This window comes from Eriocheir sinensis, chromosome 31 (genome assembly GCF_024679095.1).
Source record: "Eriocheir sinensis breed Jianghai 21 chromosome 31, ASM2467909v1, whole genome shotgun sequence".
NCBI classification, from domain to species: Eukaryota; Metazoa; Arthropoda; class Malacostraca; order Decapoda; family Varunidae; genus Eriocheir; species Eriocheir sinensis.
This window is the reverse complement of record NC_066539.1, coordinates 13,942,591-13,967,754: the sequence shown is the minus strand read 5'-3', so window position 1 is coordinate 13,967,754 and position 25,164 is coordinate 13,942,591. Positions and strand designations below refer to the sequence as shown.

General features: G+C 41.4%; 1 protein-coding gene across 1 annotated transcript; it reads left to right on the top strand.

Annotated features, from left to right (window-relative positions):
* The first annotated feature begins 12,526 nt into the window (after positions 1 to 12,526).
* Positions 12,527 to 24,750, top strand: LOC127005924 (NADH dehydrogenase [ubiquinone] 1 alpha subcomplex subunit 11-like). The gene is made up of 3 exons (XM_050875324.1): positions 12,527 to 12,688; positions 17,655 to 17,870; positions 24,427 to 24,750. Exons 1-3 carry the CDS (start codon positions 12,610 to 12,612, stop codon positions 24,594 to 24,596), a joined length of 465 nt encoding a protein of 154 aa, XP_050731281.1. The 5' UTR covers positions 12,527 to 12,609; the 3' UTR covers positions 24,597 to 24,750.
* The last annotated feature ends 414 nt before the right edge of the window (positions 24,751 to 25,164 follow it).

The window sequence follows — 25,164 nt, the reverse complement described above, 5'->3', positions numbered from 1 at the left end:
GGAATAGGGTGAAAGGGAGCAATTTAGGAAAGGAAGATGAATCACAAAGATGGAAGTAAATGTTATTTTACACTCCTGTCTTGTCACGTATTTTAGTTTGTAAATCTATCAGTGATCTTCCTTTTTCATAGTATAATATTTTGGAAAGTCCATCCTTGTTTTCAAAAGTTTTGTTTAAAAAATGGTAAATAAATGAAAAATATATCACTATATCGGTTTTTTGGACTGGGATGAAGGTGCTCTAAGACATTTTTTTTCTATCTCGGTATATTGATCTGTATACACCTAATATTAACAGCATATGCCTGTCTCTACGTAGATGCATATATGTTCAAAATCAGATGGGGGTGACCACATTTTTTTCTCACGATAGAGGTAATCGAAGTAATGTCCTCATACTTGATTTGACACACATTATGGATTGAGGTTCGCACGATGAGGTAACGGTCTCTGTATGGAAAAGGGCGAAGTGAGGGAGGCGACGAGCCACCTCATCCTATCGGCCTATACTGTAATTACTCACACGTACAAATATGGGTCACAAATATGTGTCACATTGCTTGAAAGATAATATATACTTTGTAATAAAAAGTGACGTCAGGGAAAAGTGGTTCTAAGAACTGGAAAACTCTGGAAAGACAGACAGTCCGTGAATACTGGCATAGAGATAAAATCGCTGGCACAGTGTGAAGGAAGCAACTGCCGAATAGTTCCTTCTGAAACAGCAACCATACTGAACGGAAAGAGTACTGTCCGTAGTCTTGATGGCAGCACACCTGTCACATCTGTCTCTTCTAATCATATCCGTGGGCAAAGAGAGGGTGGGGGGTTAGCGGGGGTGAGGTGAGGCCGGCCACATTATTCGGAGCTGCCTTGTACAGGCCTACCGGCCTCTTGCAGACTCCTGCGTTCTTATGTTCTTATGTTCTTATGAACTGTATACTGGCTCGATCCCATTCCCACAACCAGCCAATCAACTGTCAGATGTGTCAGCCAGACCGAGCCAGTCACGATGCAGGAAGGGCTTGGAGAATGACGTCATAAAGTTTCTATGTAACAAATTTATAAAATCAATATATTTTTTTTACAACAAAGGAGACAGCTCAAGGGCACACAAAAAAGGAAACAATAATAAAAAAAAAGCCCGCTACTCGCTGCTCCTAAAAAAAATCAAAAGAGGTGGCCGAAAGTGGGGTCAATTTCGGGAGGAGATGTGTCCTGATACCCTCCTCTTGAAAGAGTTCGAATCGTAGTCGTAGTCTACCTTTCCTTCCTGCTGGAAGTACGCCTACATACAGCCTGTGCCTAAGACCGCTCCAATCACTCAAACTACCGTCTTATACCTTTACTTTCCTGTCTTCCTTAAGCTTTGGATTCAATCCTTAACAGGGAGATTCAAGAACATCTATCCACTTATAATCCCTCTCTCTCTCTCAGCCGTATCGGTGAAACTTTCTCAGTTGCCTTAGACATATCGAAAGCTTTCGATAGAGACTGGCACAAATTATTCCTCCCTCCCTCAAGTGTAGCCTATTTACTATTAGTTTCTTGTATTTTTTATTTAATTTGTATATTTTCAGCCTGACGGCTGCCTTACATTGTTAAACCTATTATTATTATTATTATTATTATTATTATTATATACCTATTATTATTATTATTATTATTATTATTATTATTATTATTATTATTATTATTATTATTATTATTAGATTATGGATGTAGCAGCCCTCCCTCAGAGTTTGATCTATCCATTGTATAGAAGTTACTCAGAAAGAGGGAAAGGTGGAGACAGTTCGGGGTTGTTGAGTGCGCAGCGTTACTCATCCAGACAGGCCAGCCCACCATTCAAGCAATTATCCTGAAAGTGTTTGCAGAGGTAAATCAGTTGGAGGTAGACACCTGATTGGTGTCTTTTGCCAGCCGGGTTTTTTCTTATAATTATGTTAGATGTAAGTTTCGTAACGGGCAGAGAAACACAGGCAGACATACAAATGCGAACAAAAATGAAAACACTTAATTATCAAACATAACTTTAATCAATATAATAATGATATTATGAATTCTCTCTCTCTCTCTCTCTCTCTCTCTCTCTCTCTCTCTCTCTCTCTCTCAGAGGTAATCATTTTCTTATAATTTACTAATAGGAACACGCATACACACCTACTGTTAAAAATGGAAGTACTAGGATGATATAACGTACACAAAGACAAAGTCTATCCCTCACTTTACCAGTAATATATATTTTTATCACCATTATCACACTTGACATCACACCTTGGATTACTATCACTACCACATTAATAACCAACCAGTCTCTTCAACATAACGTTCACATCAATAACAACAATCATTGCCAAAAGCGCCACTTTTAATACAACTGTTGCTACCACCACCGTTGCTATCACAATCCTGCGAAATGAAGCATAGATAATTCAGATGCAAATTCGTGGTTACTTTTCAATATATAATCAAGGCAATGAACGGAAACGGAAAGGCAAGTTCAGTCTCAACTTTCCTCCCTCTCTCCCTTCGTCCCACCTCTTCCTCCCTCGTTTACTGGCCGTTGGGAGGAGGGGTGGAGGGACAACGGGGAAGGGATCTGGCGTGAGAGATAACACAGGTGGGATGAAGGGAAACGACGAGAAAGGAATCGGGGGGGGGAGAGAGAGAGAGAGAGAGAGAGAGAGAGAGAGAGAGAGAGAGAGAGAGAGAGAGAGAGAGAGAGAGAGAGAGAGAGAGAGAGAGAGAGAGACTGTTCCAGATGATATACACGACAGATAAACAGATAAACAGACGACCAGACGTATTCATTAGACAGCCAAGGCGTCTGTATGTGTGAAGTTAAAAGAGAAATATATTCCAGGGAGAATTATATTCGAGTGAAATCAGAGAGAGAGAGAGAGAGAGAGAGAGAGAGAGAGAGAGAGAGAGAGAGAGAGAGAGAGAGAGAGAGAGAGAGAGAGAGAGAGAGAGAGAGATAGATAGATATATATATATATATATATATATATATATATATATATATATATATATATATATATATATATATATATATATATATATATATATATATATATATATATATATATATATATATATATATATATATATATATATATATATATATATATATATATATATCTATATATATATATATATATATATATATATCTATATATATTACTACGCATTTTTTTCAGGCAGCAAATATTATCACCTAATAATGTTAGCGGTAGTGAGTGTTCTGAGTGCTAATCGGTTCACGGATAGAGAGAGGCAATATCCGTCAGGGTTGCTTTATTGACAAAAATCACACAGGTCATTGACATATACAAGACACATAAAAGAGGTGGTGGAGTGTATATGTGTTTGTGAATATGTAGTGTAGTGTGAATGACATTGGAATGTGTGTGTATGTAGTTAACAATATGTATGAGTTAACAATAGGAGTACGAGGACAGACAGTAGAAGATAAACGAGTAACAAGAGAAGTTAACATTGATGATGCAACACGGACAACAGGGAGACGAGACAGCGACAATGAAAATACATAGACGGCACAGGAGACACAAGACGAGGGGAGACGAAAACATTGCACACGAATACACTTAATGAGTGTGCTGCAGCGCCACATTTTCTTGGGTCACCGGGGAAGCAGAGCACACGGGTTTCAGCGGTAGCTGCTACAATAACATACCAATTGACATGACATGAAGGACTTTATTTCAATTCCGCTACTGTCTTCATCAATGCTCTCAATATCGGCAGCCCATCCCATTTCTCTACATTTCTATATCACTTGATCGACACTATCCCCTTATCTCTCACGCCGCCTCCTCCACCAGCACACCGTTACCACCACACCTCCATCACCGCCTCCACCACCACCACTGCTCCTCCATCAGACACTAGTGTTGACATGCCTCTCGCCAACGCCTTACCCAGCTGAGCATTTGATGAACACTGACGTTACCGAGCTGGTAGAGTGCACACAAGCGAGTGATGGAAAACACACACACACACACACACACACACACACACACACACACACACACACACACACACACACACACACACACATGAAAAAAACTGAAGAAAAAGATCTGGGAGTGATCATAGCAGACAAGTTATCCTTTGGAAAACATATAATGGTGACGTATTGAACATAATAATAACACTTATCAATGACAATATTAAATATATTGATTTGATGATTTATGCAATATATTGATTTTTATTAAAAACGTCTCATTTGAATAACTCCGGTGTTTTTTGATCTGATCTTTGAAAATAATACGCCTTGTAGATACCATTACCATAAACAATTTGTACCAAAATAAATAATTTCTTTTGGTAATCCTTCACACTCATCATAGAACTATCTTTTTGGTACAATTTTTTTGTATAAATACTCCATATTATAATGCTTTTTAAAATTTGTTACAAGCTTTATAAACAAAAAAGTTACTCAAAAAAGTATAACGTCCATCCCCAAAAAACACATTTTGAGAAAATCGAACTTAAAGTTTAGCGACAATCTTAACTATATTTACGCCAAGTATATCAATATTCGAAATACATCTTCTAATGGTGCATTTCATGTAGATTTTAATGCTGTTTGAATTTTAAAGATCGGATACTAACTAAAGGAAATATCAACGTTAGAAACACATCATGTGATTGGTACAAGTTGCCGGCGGTTTTATTCAAGCATAAAATATTTGTGGTATTTGGTATTGTTCCTCAGTTTCACTACTACTACGCTTTTTATGAACTCTGCCTTCAATAAACTCACTAACCCGCCTAGACTTAGCCAAAAACTTCGCTTTCTTACGCCGCATTTTGATTGTAAAGCATCGATAAGAGATGCGTGGCCTCACCCCCTCTATTCAAGGCTGATTGAGTCTTGTGCTCAGCGCGCGCTGCCTCAAGGACGCTCCCTGTGTTCAAACAAGTGTCGTACCGGAGAAAAAACAAGTTATTCGATAAAAAAATAGGTGGATTATTTGAAAATAATATGGTCCTCATATAGCAATATTCATCAAGTAGCATTTAAAAGCCCCACCAACTCAGTGGTTTAAATGCCCGCTATCGCCGTAATATCTTGCGTTTGGACGCTCCGAGGGTTCGGCTCATTCCTGGTGCCGAAAAAAAAAGAAAAAAGAAAAAAATCATATTTTTTTCATATTTATGCTCAGTAAATCGTATGTTCTACCCTTACAACATTCGATTAGTTTTCCTCGGAGGCGAAGTTTCTCAAGAGAGAACATGTTAAGGGTGGAAAGCCTTTCTTCGTAAGATTTGTTGCGCAAGGCAGGGATCATTTTTGTTGCCCGACGCTGAACACTTCTAATTTAGCAATGTCCTTTGCATGGTGGGGAGACCAAAACTTTACCCCGTATTCCAAGTGAGGTTTGACTAAACTATTGTATAGTGGAAGTATTACATTTTTATTCTTGAATAAAAAGTTTCTTTTAGTGAAACCCAACATTCTGTTCGCTTTATTTGCTGCATTGATGCATTGCTGTGAGAGCTTTAGGTTTGACGCGATTTTGACCCCCAAGTTCTTAATGCATTGAACGCTTTAAGTTTAACGCCGCGCATTTCGTAATCGAACTTCTTATTCCTTGTTCCAACTTGAAGGACCTGGCACTTGTCTGCGTTAAAGGGCATCTCCCATCTATCCGACCAAGCTGAAATTTTGTGCAAATCCTCTGAAGGCTTTGCCTGTCTTTGTCAGTGTGAACACTGAACCGAGTTACCAATCTTTGTGTCGTCTGCAAATTTACTAATGCGATTATTGAGTCCAACGTCCACATCGTTGATGTAAATAATGAAGAGCACTGGGCCAAGAACCGAGCCACTGGTGACCGGCGCCCACTCTGAGTTAAATCCGTCAATCACCACTCTTTGTTGTCTGTTGCTCAACCAATTCGCGATCCATTGATGTACTTGACCGTCAATACCTATTTGCTTTAATCTGTAAAGTAATTTATGATGTGGGACTTTATCAAACGCTTTCTGGAAATCAAGATAGATTACGTCCAGTGATTTGGTTACGTCATAAACTGAGAAGAGGTCGTTATAAAAGGTCAATAGGTTTGATAGGCAGGATCTTTTGTTACGGAAGCCATATTGTGAGTCCCCAGTTAATGTGTGGCTTTCAAGGTAACTCACAATTTTGTCTCTAATTATGCTCTCAAGTAATTTACCTACAACTGAAGTTAGACTAATGGGCCTGAAATTACCTGGTAATTTTTTGTCTCCTTTTTTTAAAAATCGGTTACGTTAGCCTTTTTCCAATCCGAAGGGACTATTCCTTGTCGCAAGGACATATTGAATAAGGTTGTGAGGGAGGAGATTATTTCGCTCTTTGTTTCTTTAAGCAGTGTAGGATATACTTTGTCAGGTCCAGGACATTTATTTGTTTTAAGTGATTGGAGGGCTTTAAGGACTTCATCGGTTGTTATTTCAAAATTAGGCAATGCATGCTCGGGATTTACATTAATTAGTACTGGTGCTGGAGGTAGTGGTGGGAGAACTGTTAGTATTAAACACCGAGGAAAAGTAATTGTTTAAGAGGTTTGCAGCTTGTTGGAAGTCAGTCACTAGTGCAATGTCGCTGTTTGTTAAGGGTCCAATTCCACTTCTGATCGCCTTTCTGTTGTTTATGTAACTGAAGAAGGATTTCGGATTATTTTTACAGTTGGCCGCAATATTTTCTTCACATCTACGCTTTGCCTGACACACTAATCTTTTTACTCGTCGCCTGGCATCATGATAAAGTCTAATGTTTTCGGGCGTGCCTTGCCCTTGCTTTTGCCTGTAAAACAATTTTCTGTCCTTGACTGAGTGTTTAATTTCGCTATTAAACCAAGGTGGGTTTTTATTAGTGTTACTTCGCTTCTCACATAAAGGGACGAATGTGTTCTGCTGAGTGAGTAAATGATTTTTAAAGCTTAGCCAGGCGTCATCAAGCTTTTTCAAGCTCAGTTTTCTCGCCTCCTATATGTTTCACCAGAATTATAATTTTGTCTTACCGATGAAACGTTATGCTGCCATCCCCGCCTCTGAGGGCGCAACCAAAGGCAGAGCAAGCCGGCATGAAGGCAAAATGTTGAGGTGTGTGGGCGTCGCGCGTCCGGCCAGCCGGACATTGTTATGGATGGACTTGAGAAGTCGAGGGAGGAGGCGCAGCGAAGCCAAGGCCAAGACCGCTTTACTTCTGTGACGTCATGCCCTGGACGCTGCCAACCGACGCCGCCACGCGGTTTGAAAAACTGTCTGGGTCTAACCGAGAAAAAACAGTAAAGTCATGGTGGAGGAAAGTAGTGGAGGGAGGCAAAAGAAGAGTAGAGCAACCTGCAAGAGGTGTGAGTTCAATGGAGTGGTTAACGAAGAAAGTTTGTGCAGAAATTGTGAAGAAGAAGAGAGAGCCGGCAGGGAGACCTGCAAGAGATGCGCCAAGAAGGTGCGGCACAACGAGCGTGGGCTGCAGTGTGACAGCTGCCAGGTGTGGCACCACGTCAAGTGTGAGCAGGTGGAGGATGGGGTGTACGAGGCGCTGAAGAGGCAGCAGGGCACCCTGTGGTTCTGCACACCCTGCAACCCCAAGGTAAGGCAGACCATTAGGGAGGCTGACCAGATCATGAAAGAAAACAAGGAGATGAAGAAAGAGCTGCATGGCCTGAAGGAGAAGAATGATCTGATGGTTAAGAAGATGGAAGAGATAGAAGAGAAGTGGAAGGAGAGGGAGAACAAGATGGAGGAGGAGAAGGGAGATCTTAAGGCAGAGCTGAGCAAGTGGAAGAAGATGAATGATAAATTGAAAGAGAATTTTGAGAGTTTTGAAGAGAAAATGAGGGTGAAAGAGGAGGAGATGGTGAGGAGAGTGACTGAGAGAGTGTTTGAGAACCTGGAAGAGAGGGAGGAAAGAGAGAAGAGAAAGAAGAATGTGATCATGTTTAATGTAAGGGAAAGCAGTAAGGATGATGCAAAAGAAAGGGAGATGGAGGACAAAGAGCTGTGTGAGTATGTGTTCAAGGACAAGCTTGGAGTGGAAGGAGCTCAGGTAGAAAAGGTGTACAGGCTGGGAGTGAGAGGGAGAGGGAGAGAGCGGCCACTAGTGGCATGTCTGAGTGACGTGTATGCAAAGTGGGGAGTGATTAAGAGAGGCAAAGAGCTGAGTTATGTACGAGAGGAAGAGATTAAAAACATCAGGATTGGTGTAGATAAAACAAAGAAAGAGAGAGAGGAAGATGCAGTGCTAAGGGAAGAGCTACAAGAGAAAAGAAGGGAGGGAGGTAAATGGATAATAAAGAAAGGCAGGGTTGTGAGGGTGGCAGAGCATCAAGGTAGGGAATGAGATGGGGAAAGAGGGGAAAGAAAAGGGGAGGGGGAAGTATTTGCAGCAGTGAAAGTTTTGAATGTGCAGGGCTTAACTAAAACTAAGGGGAAGGAAGTGGAGGAATTAGTTAAGGGCAATAGTATAGTTTGTTTAACGGAAACCCCAAAAAAATGTAGGGAGGTTAATTTTGGCGATAATTTTGAAGTCTTGGACAATATGAGAGAGGAAAAGGACAGAAGGGGAGGAGGACTAATGATTATTTACAGAAAAGGAAAAGGAACAACTTTATGTAAAATAGAAACAAAATGCAAGGATGTTTTACACACAATAGGAAAAATAGGAAAATGGGAGGTTAGATTAGTGTTAGTATACTTTAGTGTTAGTGATGTAGAGAGAAACAAGGAAATAACACAAGAAATAGAAAAAATAAAAGAGGAAAACCCAGAGCCTTTGATGATAATGGGTGACTTTAATGGACATGTGGGGTTCAAGGGAACACAAAAAGTAAACAGGAATGGGGAAGTGATTATACAATGGATGGAAAAATATGGATTGATTATGTTAAATGATGACGAGAGGTGTGAGGGACAAGTGACATGGAACCGAGATGGACAGCAGAGTGTAATAGATTATGTATTGGTGACAGACAAGGTGTACAATAGATTCCATAAAATGAGGATAGATGAAAAAAAGGAAGAATATGATCTTTCAGACCATAACCTGATAGAGGTGGAATTAAGGGTAAAAGAAGAAAAGAGGGAGTTCAAGAAAAATGACTGGATTGAGAGGGAGTACTATAAAACAGATAAATCATCACTAGAAAACTTTAGGAGAAAGCTAGAAGAAAGTGTGACGAGGAATAAGGTGGACAGTATAGGAGAACTGGAGAAAAAAATGAGAGAAACAGCAGATGCAGTGCTAAAAAGTGTATATAGAAGAAGAGAGAAAAAGCTAGGGGACGGAGAGGAACCAGCATGGATAAACGAGGAAATAAGGAAAGAAATAAAAGAAAGGAAGAGGTTAAACAGAAATAGGAGAAATGCAAAATGCAAAGAAGAGGAAGAAAGGTGGCAAAAATTATATGTAGAACAAAGAACAAAGGTACAATTAAAGATAAGGAAGGAAATGTACAAACAAGAGGAGAAGATAACAAAGGAAATTAAGGATAAGAAAGATGGAGGGAAAAAGATGTGGGAGTATATAAGAATACTTAAAGGGGAAAAGGTTAAGGATAAAGACACTTTAAGGATATATGGGGAGGACGGAGTGGAGCTGGAGAGAGGAAAGGTGGGGGAGGAAGTAAAAGGTTTTTGGAGTGGAGTGTACAGAAAACATGGAAATGATATAAAGGAAGTTTGGAACACAGAGAAGAGAGAGGAGTATGTAAGGGAGTATGAACAGGTAAAAAAGGACATAGAGGAAAACCAGGCTGTAAGGTTGGAGGATATTAATGAGCTGAGGGCAGTGGGGTGGCAGCACACCGAAAAATGTGGACTAGAAGTGAGAGAACACATGGAAATGACAAGAAGGGTGAAGGGGGGATTCATCTATCTGGAAGAAGAAAGCATAAGGGAAGATAGAGTAATTAAATGTATCAATAGAATGAAGAATAAAAAAGCAGTTGGAACAGACAAAATAAAGCCAGAAATGTACAAAGAATTTGCAAAAAGTAAAGTATTACGGAAGGTGTTGGTTGAAGACCTTGGGGCAGTATTAGAGACAGGGAGGATACCAGAGGGATGGAGGGACTCTAGGACAGTCATGTTACCAAAGAAGTGTAGACCAAAGGTTAAAGAACTAAGGCCAATAGCTCTGACAAATGTAGGGTACAAGCTAATGATGGCTGTGATTAGAACTAGCTTGGAAGACCACATTAGGATAAATGGTATAGGTAAGGATACACAGGCAGGATTCACAGAGGGAAGCATGATAGAAAACAACCTATTTATTTTGAGATATTGTGTTGAAGGAACGTATAAGATGAGGAAACCATTGATAGTAATCTCGATAGATTTTGCAAAGGTCTATGATAGCGTAAAACGAGATAAGTTGATCGAAGTTTTAAAGGTAGCAAGGTAAGCCCAAAAATCATTAACATCATAGCAGGAGTGTATGTAGGAGATAGAACTAAGATAGAGATAGATAAAGAAGAGGAGGGGCTCAGCCTCAGGGGATATAAATAGAAGTGACCAGTGGGATCAGACGGGGATGTACTGCCTCAACTACACTGTTTAAGCTGATAACATTTAAAATAATTCGGGAGTTCGAGGAACTCGACTGTGGGTACAAAGATGAGGCTTTTAGGATTACATCACTCTTCTTTGCAGATAATGGCATGGTATTGGCAAATAGTGTAGGGGAAGCAGTACAGGTGATAGAGAAGATAGAGACTATAGCTAAAGAATATGGACTAGAAATAAATAAGCAGAAAAGTAATATTATCGTTTTTAATATGGAAGACAACCAGAAAGTATAGGGGGTATTAGTGTTGGGGATATAATTAAATATTTAGGAGTAATAGTTAACGACAAAAGGAACTGTTTTCAAATGCAAAAGGAAGAAATGTTCAGGAAAGCGAGAAGGCTAGCAAATATGACATACAATGTAATTGAAAAGAGCTGTTCAAGAATGTTAATAGGAAAGACATATTGGAAAAATGTTGCACTGCCATCCATCCTGTACGGGGTAAATATAATAAACATCACAAAGACAGACATAAAAAAGTTGCAGAGGATAGAGAATGGGGTGTACAGGAAGATTTTGAGGGCACCAATGTATGCACAGGAAGCAGCACTCAGGGGGGAGATAGGAAGCTCCAGTGTTAAAAACAGGATAAGGGAGGGACAGTGGAAGTACTTAAGGTATGTTCTTGTGGAAGGAAACGATTTGGTGAGAAGGGTGGGAGAGGAGATGATAGAGAAGAGACAAAGTAGGTGGGTGAAAGATTTGTTGAATGAACTAAGAGCAACAGAGGGACTGAGTGTGAGTGTGAGGAATGAGACAAAGGAGAGTATAAAGCAGAGAATGAGAGAGTTGGATACAAGAGAGTGGAAGAGGCAAATGAATGAGAAAGCAAGCCTTAAGATATATAGAAAATGGAGACAAGAGTTGGGAGGGCAAGAGGAGGTATACACCAACAACCAAGCCTCAGAAGTGCTATTCAGATGCAGGACAAACAACTTGCAACTAAAAGACAGAAACAGACACCGGCAAGAGGAAACCAAGTGTGACATGTGTGAAGCTGAAAACGAAGACCTGCGACACTTTCTGCTCTGGTGCCCGGCCTATGCTGAGGAAAGAATAAAGTGCGTGAGGCTGCAACAGCCTTACGAGGAAGAAGAGGACGACACCATTGGAAAATTTTTATTTGAAAATGAACACACCGAACAAACGAAAACAACAGTACACAAGTTTTGGACAATAAGAGAAAAAAGAATGAAAGAAAAAGGAAAATAATAGACCCAGACAGTAGACACATCAGGGAGTGCCGTTACAAAGGCAAAACTCCCGACCGACTACTACTACTACTGCCCTCTCCTTCCATTTTTCCTACAAGGACTTGCTCTCCGGCTGAGCTCCGCCCATCCCTATCCCCTATGCTTCACCTCACAGTGAAGAGCGGCGCCCGCTGAGGGCCACTCCATCTATTCTTCCTCCGAGGGCGCGACTGACGTAAATATTTACGACAATTTTTTTATATCACAAGAAGGAGTGATTTCCGACGGCAAAGCAGTACGGCAATGTGTTGTATGGACATTGAACCCTTCATAAAGCACCAATTAAGGCGTTCGTGGGTGTGAAAGTGGTGACAATATAGAATAATACCGGAGCGAGAAAGCCAATGTTAGGCTGGGCTCCGCTGAGGGCCACGCCACTCCATCTATTCTTCCTCCAAGATAGCCACCCAGGGAGCCCTGCAAATAGATTTTGTTCCAATTATTCAGTTTTGAATAATCAGAAATCAATAAAATATTTCACGTAGATGTAAGTGCATATCAACACACTATATTCTTTAGCAAATGAAAACATTAATATTTGCATTAATACATTTCCTAGTACTTTGTTGACAGCAATCAGTAATATATATTTATTACGCTTACGGACCTTTTTTTTTTTTGGAAAATGCCTGAAGAATTCAATAATATTTGTACTGATATGATTGTTAGAACAACTTAGGTATTCCTAAGAACCGTTTGCGTTGGCGCCTGGCTGGAGTGTTTTGGTGGGTCAGCTGCTGCAGCCACGGAGCCGGGCGAACCATGGGCTACGAGGACCACCCAGACGGGAAGGACTGCTTCCATAAGATCACAGTAGCAACGAAGTATACAGGATTTCTTGGTAAATATATATACGTTGCCTTAGGGCGTCAAATGTGACTTGGGCAACAGCCTTCTGCCGGTGAGACGGAGTGGACCCCATTTTAGTAAGTCTTCAGTTCACCTTATAAGCTGGGTCTCATTTTAGAATGTACAACTGATGTTAAATTTCTCGCCACCGCGGTGTAGTGGTTAGCGTCCTTATATACGAATCTGCGGGCCTGGGCTCGAATTCCGGTCTTGGCAGTGGGCGAGCAGCTCGCCCATCCCTCCTTCGGGGTGGTCGATAAATGGGTACCAGGGGAAGGTAAGCTGTGGTAACCCGGATGTTACGCAGGCCCTGTGTCGGATTAATGGGTTCTCCCATCACAGACTCAAAAGGCCAACGGGGCAGAGATGACCCGCCGGTACGAACAGCTAAAGCTTATGTTTACCATTTACTGTTATCGAAATTTCAGGCCCCGCTCCGCTGCTAGTGCAGCACTTCACAGGGCTGTCAACAATACAATGATGTTAACATAAAAAAAATATTATCCACGAACGTTTGTAATGTCATAGGATTTAATGAATGAGCTAGTATTCAGTGCTTCCTTGAAGGTTATGGAAGAGTTTGAGGGAAATATCCCAACACCTTAGCAAATATTGGGGTATTATTCTAGTGTTTGCCCATACTCACTCACTCTCCATACCAAAGGGGGGTTCAAGAGGGGCGAAGCCCCCTGTTACAGTATTAAGGTCATAATGAAGCATCTAAACGGTAAGGAATTTACGTCATAGGAATCTTGCAACTGTCATATACGACTATGTATTCACTTACTGGTAGCATATACGAACGCGTGAAGCAGGTTTGGTATCACGTACGAATGCGTGAAGCAGGTTCGAACGCAGGTTACTTGTGTTCAATGTCCCTCAGTTAGCTGTTTGGTCGTAAAGTTTGGTTGGGGTAGTTTAAATGTGCTCCCCCACCCAAATACCCCGACTTCCCGCAGGTCCCCCAAGATCGTTAGGGGAAGAGGATTAATTCGGCTTTTAAGTACTTCCGCCTTTATATTATGGTTGAGGGACATGTATTTTGTTTTATTAACTATGATATATGGAGGCGGATTATCGTATTCTGGATTCGTATCCAATAGCCACAATCACCTTGTATACTGGGAATATGAACCCGTGAAGCAGATTCAAAATGTGGTCTGTAAGGATTCACGTGTTCGAACAGCTCAGGCAGGAGGTTCGAGAGCCTTCACTTGCTCTAGCACCTGCAGTTCTGTTTAAGGTGCGGCGTTGGAAGGATCACAGCTAGCCGGTGGTTTTGCTTGTGTCAGCGATAAACAATGAAGATACACTGTGTTTGGTGCCATGGATTCTACATGGAGGACAGAAACCTTGCGATGAGGTGACAACCTACTAGAGAGAGAAGGCATGAGTGTGGTGTAGGTGGTTTATGTGAGCACAGATGGCCTCCGGCGCCACGCCAGATGGTGAGGTGAGCATTGTTTGGTGGGTTCACTACGCTTCTCTCTCAAAACAAGCTTGGGAATCCAATGAGTGCGTGGTTTCCGTATGGGAAACACTAAATTCATAGCAAACGCTCATTTTGGTGGTGGTGGGAGGAAAAATCCCTAAATTTAGGGAATTTCCCTAGATCTAGGGAGTTTTTATCCCCCCCCTACTAAAAAATACACGATTGTGAGGGATTTCGTGTCCCCCACCCGAAACCCCGCATTCCCACCAGGTCCCCAGGCTTGTATGGGGGGGAGGGGGGAGTATGGGCAAACACTAGAATTTTACCAAAATTGGCAATTTTTTGTTTGTTTACGAGTTTTCACCAGAAAACCGGGAGACGTAGAATATTGGGTATGGGTTGAATTTGTAAGGGAATGATTGGCCTTTATCCCATATAAAGGAAATTTAGATACATTCAATATTTTTTGAGAGGGAAGGGTTGAAAGTGAGTGTGTACGCATTATTCCAAAAATCCTATTAGTATGCGCATGCTCCAATTAGTACGCAATGGCTTCTAATTCTAAAACCTTTTGAAATATTACTCTACCATTCCAGTACATTATAGACAGGAGTCTCCTGACCATTTTATGTTAAATGATGTTTGTTTAGAAATGAAAGAGTACGGGGGTTCATTACGCGTACGTAAAAATAATCAAAATTAAAGGGCGACCGATTTAAATACCTGCAATTTAACCCGTACAGTGTCGTCTTTTGTCATCGATATGGGTCATGCCAGGTTGCACTTTTTTCGTATTTTTTATATATATATAAAAATGTATATATAAATATATAAATTATATATATATATATATATATATATATATATATATATATATATATATATATATATATATATATATATATATATATATATAAATATATATATATATATACCTATATATATTATTTATATGTGAGGAGTGGAACCCTAGATTGTTTGTTGTCTTATTTTCTCCGTCTCAGAGCTAACGATGTCATACCAGGAGAGGGAAATTTATCTTTAAATTATTTTAGAGCATATATTCTTTCCATTATAAACACTTCTCACTACCCTAAAGCGTGAGTAATGTATAAGTACTTCTTTACATAACAAAAACCTAAAAAAATAAACAGGAATTGTAAGTACATGAAAATGATTGGATGTGCATCAGGCAACACCGCTCGCTTCAAGGCCGTCTATACTACAACTGTAGTTCACAAAGTTCAACAAAACACTATGAAGCTTCTGACGATAAGTTTTCATTTCCGATTACTCTGAACCATAATTTATGATTCCACATACCTTACTGATTATAGAATCAGAGTAATTACCTAGAAGAAAGTAACTTCCCTTCTTGTATAATGATTTTTACTGGAATGTGGACAAATGTACAGAAAGGCCCTTTAACATCCATTTAAAAATACAAAGATTTGTCAAATTATTCCTCTTTACTGTCAATGAACAATGTTACATACACAAACAAAAATAAAGGGCGTATAAGCCCTCAAAAGAGCTTGCGTATATATACGTACTAAACACTTCCCTAAGAGGTACGTATATGTACCTACTAAACACTGTACGGGTTAAATGATGTAATCTCCACTGGTGATGGATGGTCTCAAGGAGTTGTATGGTCAATGGACATGTTTCCAGTTTTGGGAAGAGCCTAGAAATGCATTGTGCCACATACCAATGATAATGTAGTGCACATATTACGTCCTATAAATCGCTAGTTGACTGGACATTGGAGAGATATCTCAAATTCTTCTCATCTTATGGGGAGAAGCCACCATTAGCTCGTGACGTCATCAGGCGGCAGTGGAGTACAGCAGACGACCGCACCAGTATTTACCAGTATTTACTCAGGAAAGTCAGAGAGAGAGAGAGAGAGAGAGAGAGAGAGAGAGAGAGAGAGAGAGAAAGAGAAAGAATCAACGCCTGAAGATGAATAAGAAGAAAACGAATGCAGACCAATATTTTATAATCAGAGGACGTAAGAGTAGAGAATAGTTGAGTTCACGATTAATAGTTAGGTTGAGGGGAAACTAAAGATAATAATCAAGGTTGACTGCAGGATTCACTGGCGCAGACAGAAATATTTTCCGTGAAGTACTTTTGACCTTATATATATACTCTTGCACATTGGCACGAAGCACCAACGACTGCGGGTTATGTCTCCAGGCATTGCTAGCCACTAGAAACGTACACCACAACACAAAATTTTGGAGTAACATAGAGTTGGCGGCCTCCCGACTGCATCGTGACGTAACGACCAATCAGCACCCGTTTCCAAGTCACGTGATTGTTTCTCAACTTTAATCCATATTTTATACCGCATTTAGCATTTTACATGAAGAAAAAATATTACCATAGCTGAATTTTATTTTATTATTATTTATTTTATCTAAACAGACAGAATTTGAAATAAATATATTGACCGGAAACATGTCCATTGGGGAGAAGGAAGTTGGAGTCCTTCACTTCTTCATACACTCAGTTTCTACACCTGTCAACTGAACACAATCTTCCAAACACAAAACCCCTAGTATTTGATAACACTCAGCTGTTCCCTGCTACACTGAACATTCTTTGTTTATCCTTAGCTCAAAATCTTAACTGGAAACTTCAGATCTCATTTCTTGCCAAATCATCTTCCTGGAGGTTAGGTGCTCTGTATCATCTCCATTTTTCCCCTCCTCTTAGGTGCTATGCATATACAAGGGCCTTGTCCACCCTCACATGGAGTAGGCATCTTGTGTTTGGGGAGGCTCAACACTCCCCCTTTAGGACATAGTAGAGTAAAAGGGTGATTTCTCATCAACTCCCCTCCTCTGTCTTGTACAGTCGCACTATGAAGTGTTGACACAGTTTTCATAATCTTTCGGACTCGGAGCGTAGGCTGGCGACATTTGGCAACTACCCTCGGGGAAACATTCTCTACCAACTTTTATAAAACTACTTAATTTCAAAGTCTAGTTTTGCACGCACCTAATAAATATCAGTGATTCCCTTAAATGCAATGAAAACCTAACAGTGTACTCTATGTGAATGTGGCGAAGAGAAACGTATTGGAATGATAGGCTTATATCTTATATCTTATAACATATTTTTGCCTCCCCTTGTTCATATAATTCTTTTTAAAATTTCTGTGACTTGAGATTCACCTAAGTTTGTATGCAGAAAATGGTGCTCATAATGATTAATATTATTCAGCCTTCTATCATGAAAGTTATTTCTCTCACCACTAGTGGCATCACTTTTGGATTTTATATGGGTTGTGAAACATCAATCAGTTATGATGTCACTGTGGAGGTGTAAACTGGTAGAGTCTCATTTACTGGGCCATTTTTTTAACCCAGACTTGTATTGTCAATTCTTGTCATTGTTTTAAACATGTTTTAACTGAGGCCATTTTGACCCCATCTACATGCCTATAGGATATGAGATAAATGATGGCTAGGTACTTTGACATATTCATCTGTAATGAAAGCCTCTCCTTTCTCAGGATTGGTGGCATCAACTGTAGATGTATTGATGCTAAGCAAGACTCAAGGATATGTGCCTACACTTGGTTGTTATGTCAAGACCACTGTACCAGCTGCAGCTGCTGGGGCCACTTTTGCTGCAGTGACCTGTGCCTCCACCACCATGAGGGGCAAAGATGACAAAATCAATTACTTCCTTGGAGGGGCATCAGCTGGTGGGATCTATGGATTCACAAGTGAGCATTTGTTGAATGTGTGTGTATTGTTCTGAGGTTTAATGCTGTTGTAAGAAGTAGCAAACTTTGTAAAACATTTTGGAAACAGTGTATCAGTTTTAGTAATCATGAATGTGTTGGGACTGAGTTTTATATTGAAAAAAATTGTTCTTTAGTTGAATGCAGTTGAAAATAGGATATGGTAAAACCCTATTTATCAGACCCCCAGATTCCAGAATCCCCAAGTATCTTGCAAAAATCTAGCCTACCAAAGATGAAAAAATTCCAAGAAAAATCATTAAAAAATTACGAATATCTGACCTGGATAAGATTTGACATACCTGTGTGCACTCTCGACATCTCCTGAGTAGACTTGCCCTGTGTTCATTTGAGCCATTTGGCAAGCAATATTTTGCTAACAAGTTTTGCCAAGATGGCGGACAAACACCCAAACCAACACTAAGACCCAAGCTGTGTCAAGTCATTACCCCGGGAAGTGTATACACGGGGAACAGTGTTTGTAAATAAAGGGGACATTGTACTTAACCCCGCAGCTCCCTGCTGATGTAAACAAAGCGTTTGCCTGCAGTACCACAGCTGCTCTCCCTGTGCCTCATATGAGGCTATCTTACAAGACTGCACCTTTACTCATGCTGACAATGTGTCTCCACTGGTAACACTGTCTGCTAGTTTCATTGTCCTCCACCTCTGCTTTAAGATCGTATTCTGAGTCATACTCATTTTGAGAGTCTTGGATTCTATTAACTCTTCACAAGGAACTACAAGAAAATGTTAGAGAAATGTGATGGAGGAGATGGGAGAGAATGTATAGGGAGAGTAAGATGTTGGGAAAGAGGCTGGTTAGGGAAAGTAAAGAGAGAGTGGATGAGGATTTTGGTAGAAAAATTTCAGCAAAATACTAGAACAAAAAACTTTACTGGAAAGAAGTTAAAAGAGAAAGGGGAGGAAAGAATGACATTTGTAGCATGAAGAGGAAAGATGGGGTGCTTGTGAGAGGGAATGAGGAGATAAGGGAGGTATGGAAGCAGCACTTTGAAACTGTAATGAATGAGAGTGTGGGAGGGAGAGCAGAAGTGAATAAAGGTTAATAAATAAAGATTAATGTAGGGCAGCCAGATTCACAGGGGAGGGTGGAGAGAGGTGAGATAGAGGAGGCGATGAAGAAGTTAAAAGTAGGAAAGACCCTTGGAGCTAGTGGCATAACAGCAGAAATGTTGATGTATGGAGGAGGTGTAGTTGTGGAATAGATATTATGGACATGTAATCTAGCATGGAAACAGGGTGAGGTGGCAGATGATTGGAGAAAGGCTTTTGTTGTGCCGCTGTACAAAGAGAAAGGGATCCAAGGTGATTGTAATAGTTACAGGGGAATAAGTCTACTCAGTGTGGTAGGAAAAGTGTATTGAAGGGTTTTAATGAGAGGATGAAGAAAATAACTGAGAAAAGTGTAGGTGATGAACAAGGGTTTTTTAGGAAAAGGAGGGGTTGTGTAGACCAAATATTTGCATTCAAAATGTTAGTTGAAAAATACAAAGAGAAGAATAGGAAGCTGTTTGCTGCATTCATGGACCTGGAGAAGGCACATGACAGGGTTGACAGGAAGAGGTTGTGGGATGTTATAAGAATATATGGTGTGGAAGGGCGTTTGCTGGAGGGAATCCGATTCTTTAAGGATCCTTGTGTCTCTGTACGCGTGAAGGGTGAGTTGAGTGAGAGTTTTGGCGTTGGTGTGGGTGTGAGACAGAGGTGTGTGATGTCACCATGGTTTTTAATGAATGCATGGATGGTTGTATGAGAGAAATGAAAACCAGAAAGGCTCAAAGTGAGAGGTAAGGAGGAGTCATTGGTGGCGGGCCTGTTTGCAGATGATGCGGTGTTGTTGGCAGAGGATAGTGGATGAGTTTGACAGGGTGTATAAGAGGAGAAATCAGTCAATCAATCAATGGGGGTATATGCCGGGGGGCCGCATCGCCTCGCCCACCCTACGATGCCAAGCCCGGGGGTCTCTCTGGCCGAGTCTCTGTGCAGGCCCCCTTCCCAACCCAAGTACCTCTCGTCAGGATCTATCGACTTGCTCAAGCCATGAACTCCATGGGTGTCCCCTTGACCTCCTCCACTCAGGATTGTCTCTTACAGAGACAACCCGATAAGCAGGATCAGCTTCCAGAAAACGTGCCACGTGCCCGTATAGCCGGAGTTGGCGTTGACAGACTATGCAGGTAATATATGTCGAATCAGTCTCACGGAGTAGTCGCTGGTTTGACACAAAGTCATTCCAGTGATATCCCATGATTCTGCGTAGACACTTATTACCAAAGGCATTAATCCGCCTCTCCAAGTCTACATTTAGTGTCCATGTCTCACAACCATAGAGTAAGACAGGGAGATCTCAATGTCCTCGCCACACACATGAACAGACTATACTGTGTCATCCAGCAAGCCTCCAAACACCTGTACCTTGGTCTTGGCCCAGGAGACCTGAAGTCCTAAGGGCTTTGCCTCCTCGTGCAGTGCCTCGAGAGCCATCACCAAAGCCTCCAGCGACTTTGCCAGGATTACTACATCATTAGCAAAAACAAGGTCAGTTACCCTGGTATTGCCAATGGATGCTCCGCAATGACTCTTGTCCACAACTCTGCCCAGTACCCAGTCCATACAAATGTTGAAAAGCGATGGAGCAAGGACACAGCCCTGCCTCACTCCCGCATTCACGGGAAAGAAGCTGGACAAGCCCTCCTCCACACTTCACAGCACTCTGTCCCAGAATACAGGCCAGTCAGCAAACCAATAGTCCTCACAGGAATCCCACGGAGTCGCAGAAGATCCCAGAGTGCCTCGCGATGCACTGAGTCAAACGCCTTCTTGAGATCGACATAGGCTGCAAGCATCCCCTGTCTAAACCCACGTCGGTGCTCCATCAGTACGCAAAGCACTAGGACACAGTCAGTTTGTGACTTACCAGGCATGAACCCAGATTGTTCAGGTCTCTGCAGCTTCAGCAGCTGGCTGTGAATTCACACCAGCAATAGGTGAGCAAGCACCTTGCCTGGCACACCGAGCAGTGTAATACCACGGTAGTTGTTGCAGTCCTGGTGGTCCCCTTTCCCTTTCCAGATAGGGACGACCAACCCCCTCTTCCAGTCAGGAGGAATGGTACCGGACTGCCATACGGCAGTCAAGACCGCATGCAACCCGCGGATCATGGCCTCACCTCCAGCTTTGAGCAGCTCCGCACTGATGTTACAGGCGCCAGGTGCCTTCCCACCCCTCAACTTGGCCACAGCCTCTCTGACCTCGCCCAGAGAGGGTGGGCTTTCATCAATGGGTGGGTCAGCATCTGCCACCTGCAACCCAGCAACTGAAAGCTGCCCACGTGGAGGGTCCGCCATGTACAGCTGCTCAAAGTACTCAGCCCAACGAGCCCTCTGCCCATCCATGTCCGACACGAGGCAGCCGTCAGCTGTTCGGATAGCGCTCACCTGAGAGGAAGACTTGGAGCGGAGCTTCTTCAGGGCTCCGTAGGTGGGTCGGAAGTCATTCGCATTTAAATGGTCCTCGACCTCCCTGGCGAGACCCCTGACATACCTCTCCTTGTCTTTCCTCAAGAGAGCTTGGCAGGAGAAAGCTGAGAGTGAATGCTGGAAAGAGTAAGGTTATGGTGCTTTAGAGGGTGACAGAACAGGTCATTGATTTTGCAAAGCCATACAGAGTTGGAGCAGAGGGTACAACAAAGTATAAGATAAGGCTAGGGGAGGAGAAAATGGAGGAGGTGACCAAGTTTAAATATTTAGGGACTGTTTTATGTAAGCATGGCAGTATGGAAGGTGAGGTGAGGGGAAGAGCAGTGAAGGGCAGACAGGTGGTGGGGGTATTGGAGAGAGTTATGAAAGGAAGAAGTGTGAGCATGGAGGTAAAGAGGGGAGTAAGGAATAGTATTATCCTGCCAACTCTGTCATATGCATCAGAGACGTGGACTTGGAATGCAGCACAGCAATCGAGAATACGTGCAGTGGAAATGAGTTATATAAGAGGTGCATGTGGTGTGTTAGGATGGGATGGAGAAAGTACTGAAAGTGTGTATGAACGGTTTGGTATGGGTGCAACAGCAAAAGGAGTGGATTGTGGAGTGGGTGAAGTGTGGTGCATTGAGATGGTTTGGACATGCGATGAGAATGGGGGAGAATGAATTTGTGATGAGAGTGTATGAGGGAAGGATTGAGGGAGGGGGTGTCAGGGGAAGACCACCTGTGAAGTGGATAAATAGGGTAGGTGAGTATTGGAGCGAGAGAGTTGGAAGTAGCAAGATTGAATGTGGTGAGAGGGAGTGCCAGAACAGGGAGAGATGGAGACACTTCTTCCACGGTCACCCCCAGGAGGGAAGTTCCTGTGAGGGAGGAAGACGTTGGAGATATAGATAGATAAATAGAATCTATCTCATAGTTGTAAACTTTATCACAGTTATCTTAGGGAGGAGACACTATTATCCCCAGATTGCAGCCAAGTATCAATTACTCAAGCAACGGATCATAGAAATTGTAAGATCTTGGAAGGTTTGGCGTAATAATATTCTACTTGTGTATGAGAAATGGACACCGTAATTGATTGGCTACAAGGTTTGACTTTGACAGATGGGTGTCTTTATGTAATGGTTCATGCATTTCTTTGCTGTCTCTTCTGTCTCTAAGGCTGAACTCTTCTCTCAAACTTTCTATAAAAACTCCACTCTTAACGATTCTGGGCATATTACTCCTACTCATCCCCCCTCTGACTCCTTTATGCCTGTTATTAATATTCTTAAGAATGATGTTTTTTTATGCCCTCTCTAGCCTCAATCCTCGGAAGGTTTGTGGGCCTGAAGGAGTGTCTCTTATTGTCCTTAAAAACTGTGCTTCCGTGCTGTCACCCTGCCTGGTCAAACTCTTTCGTCTCTGCCTTTCAACATCTACCTTTCCTTCCTGCCTCAGCTGTCACCTTCTTCAGCACTAAACATCCTGAGCCTATCTTTTGCTCAAAATCTCAACTGGAAACTTCACATCCCTCTTACTAAAGCAGCTTCCTTGAGGTTGGGTGCAGGGTTACCAGATTTCTCAACCGGGAATATGCTAGACAGCAGCTGAAATGATGCTAGATTGACAATAATAATGCTGAATCTTTTGTTCCTCTTAATACGTTCGGTTTCTGTTATATTTTATGATTAATATAGTATTATTTCTATGTTAATGTAAATGGTATGCACTTGTATGATTATGAACAATTCTGGTAAAGAACATTAAAATTAATAACTAATCACATTCTGAAAGTTTATTTGACAAATATTTTTGCAGTATAGGTTGATGAGCTTGAGGCTCCTGCTTGTGTTATGGAACACGACAGGGCTTGGCATGAACAACAGGCTGGACAGCATGCACAGATCAGCACAGTGATGACAAAAAATGCCACACCATTTTAGTGTTCCTGAGCCAATAAATAGCCTTTATGCAGTGATTCATGAGTAAATTTACAAGAAATAATCTTGCTATTTTCAAAAAACAAAAGTCTTGATGTGCATATGCAGGCCCATAAATTTGGCAGATTTTTGGAGGGCATCATAGGTTCATGAGGTGGGGGGAGCTGCAAGCAAAGTGAGCATAGCCATGCTATCGGGGATGCGTGAGAATAGCTCTGTTTATCAATAATTCTTAGTTTGTTTACATTCGCTTCTGAGCATGCGTAGTTTGCGGGAGGACAGCCAGGGACACAACCCCAGGAGTCCTTCTACAATTTTCTTAGACTGGAGTAAAAAAAAGTTTTATGAAGTGTGGTTCCACAGTACAGGGTGTGCTCTTATCTTGTCAATTGAATAGTAAATAAAGCAGCTCTGTGAGTCCATTTTATGAGTCTTTTGGTGGGCCACTGCTCCTCACTCCTCAGCCTCTCCTGTCATCTGTTTGTTTACATACAGCCGTGCGGTTGCTCATACCCACAACCGTTTTTCATGGGTACAGACAACCAACAACTCGCTCCCAGTTGGGCATACGGGCAACTGTGGTTGCCTGTAGCCCCAATGGTTGGAGGAAAACGTCTAGTGTGCCACCGTCTTTTATGGCAGCGCATGTGCTGGCGACAGTAGATAGACGTGACCCATACATGTTAAAGCAGCACGAAACTCACGCTGATAATGCGCAAAACTTGGGATGGTAAGAATTTAGGACTAAGCGTGAAACTCGAGGATCGCAAAACTCGGAAGGGTACTGTAAACTGTATTCATTTACTCTGGGGAATTGATTCCAGCGAGCTTCAGACCATTTGCTGTGGAAGCTATTTTCCCTCATCTTTTATACTTAGCACCATAATTATATATCTAGCATATAATTTCACTTCGAGTTCCCAACTCTCAGACCTTGCTTTTAATTTATATATGCTGTTCAGTATGCCATGTTTCGGGATTTATGTTACTATTCCTGCCTTGAAATTATTTTATACTGATTTGTCTTCGTTTACAATTAATTCATTAGTACATTTTTTAAATTACAAAGTTTTTCGAAGTTTGAAGTTAAATAAAATTTCTATTCCACAGCTCGTTCCTTCAGGGTAGGCATACCACTGGCGTTTCTATTGGGTGTAGCAGCCACTGTCTACAAGGACTCAAAGGACAATGGCTGGGAGCTGATACCCTGCAGTTACAACCGTGAGATGGGAATGATTGATCCCAGGAAATATGATTTTACACTAACAAAAGAAAGGTAATTGCAGATGGATTGGTACTGATATACTATCTATGTTAATATTCTAGAATGTATAATGGCTCTAAGTTCACCTCTGTAAAATGCAAATTTATTTTAGCCTTAAAGACACTTGCAAGCCAAGTATATTGTGTAAATAAAAGTATCCATCAAAAGAATTCTTTTTTAATCCCAAACCAATCAAGAAGATATACTAACCTATATAACAATTCTTTCCAATCACATAATTTGACACTTTTTATTTATCATATATAAATCATTTATACAGAAGTGAGTGAGAAATGTATGTGGGTCATGTGTATACATTTAATGTACAGTACATTATGTAATGGAATGTAAAACAAACAATTTCTCCATAATTTTGTCTATGTATGCTTATAAGCATTTGTGTCAGCAAAATCTTTATAAGGAAATAATTTTGTTTATTTTAGATACACTTACCTCTTTCTGTTTTGGGGGTGGCCGGGGTGGTGCAGAGGCTGGGCCCGCCTGCAGTCCCAGGCGTGGGGTTAACCTTCAGAGTGCTCTTTGTTTGGGCTCCTGGAACGTCCAGAGCCTCTCAGACGATGATC

Excerpts from the sequence above, each read along its gene's own strand:
- LOC127005924 (XM_050875324.1), top strand. The coding sequence starts at position 12,610 with ATGGGCTACGAGGACCACCCAGACGGGAAGGACTGCTTCCATAAGATC. Across the intron at positions 12,689-17,654 it reads GAAGTATACAGGATTTCTTG|GATTGGTGGCATCAACTGTA; the intron begins GTAAATATATAT and ends CTCCTTTCTCAG. Across the intron at positions 17,871-24,426 it reads TGGGATCTATGGATTCACAA|CTCGTTCCTTCAGGGTAGGC; the intron begins GTGAGCATTTGT and ends TCTATTCCACAG.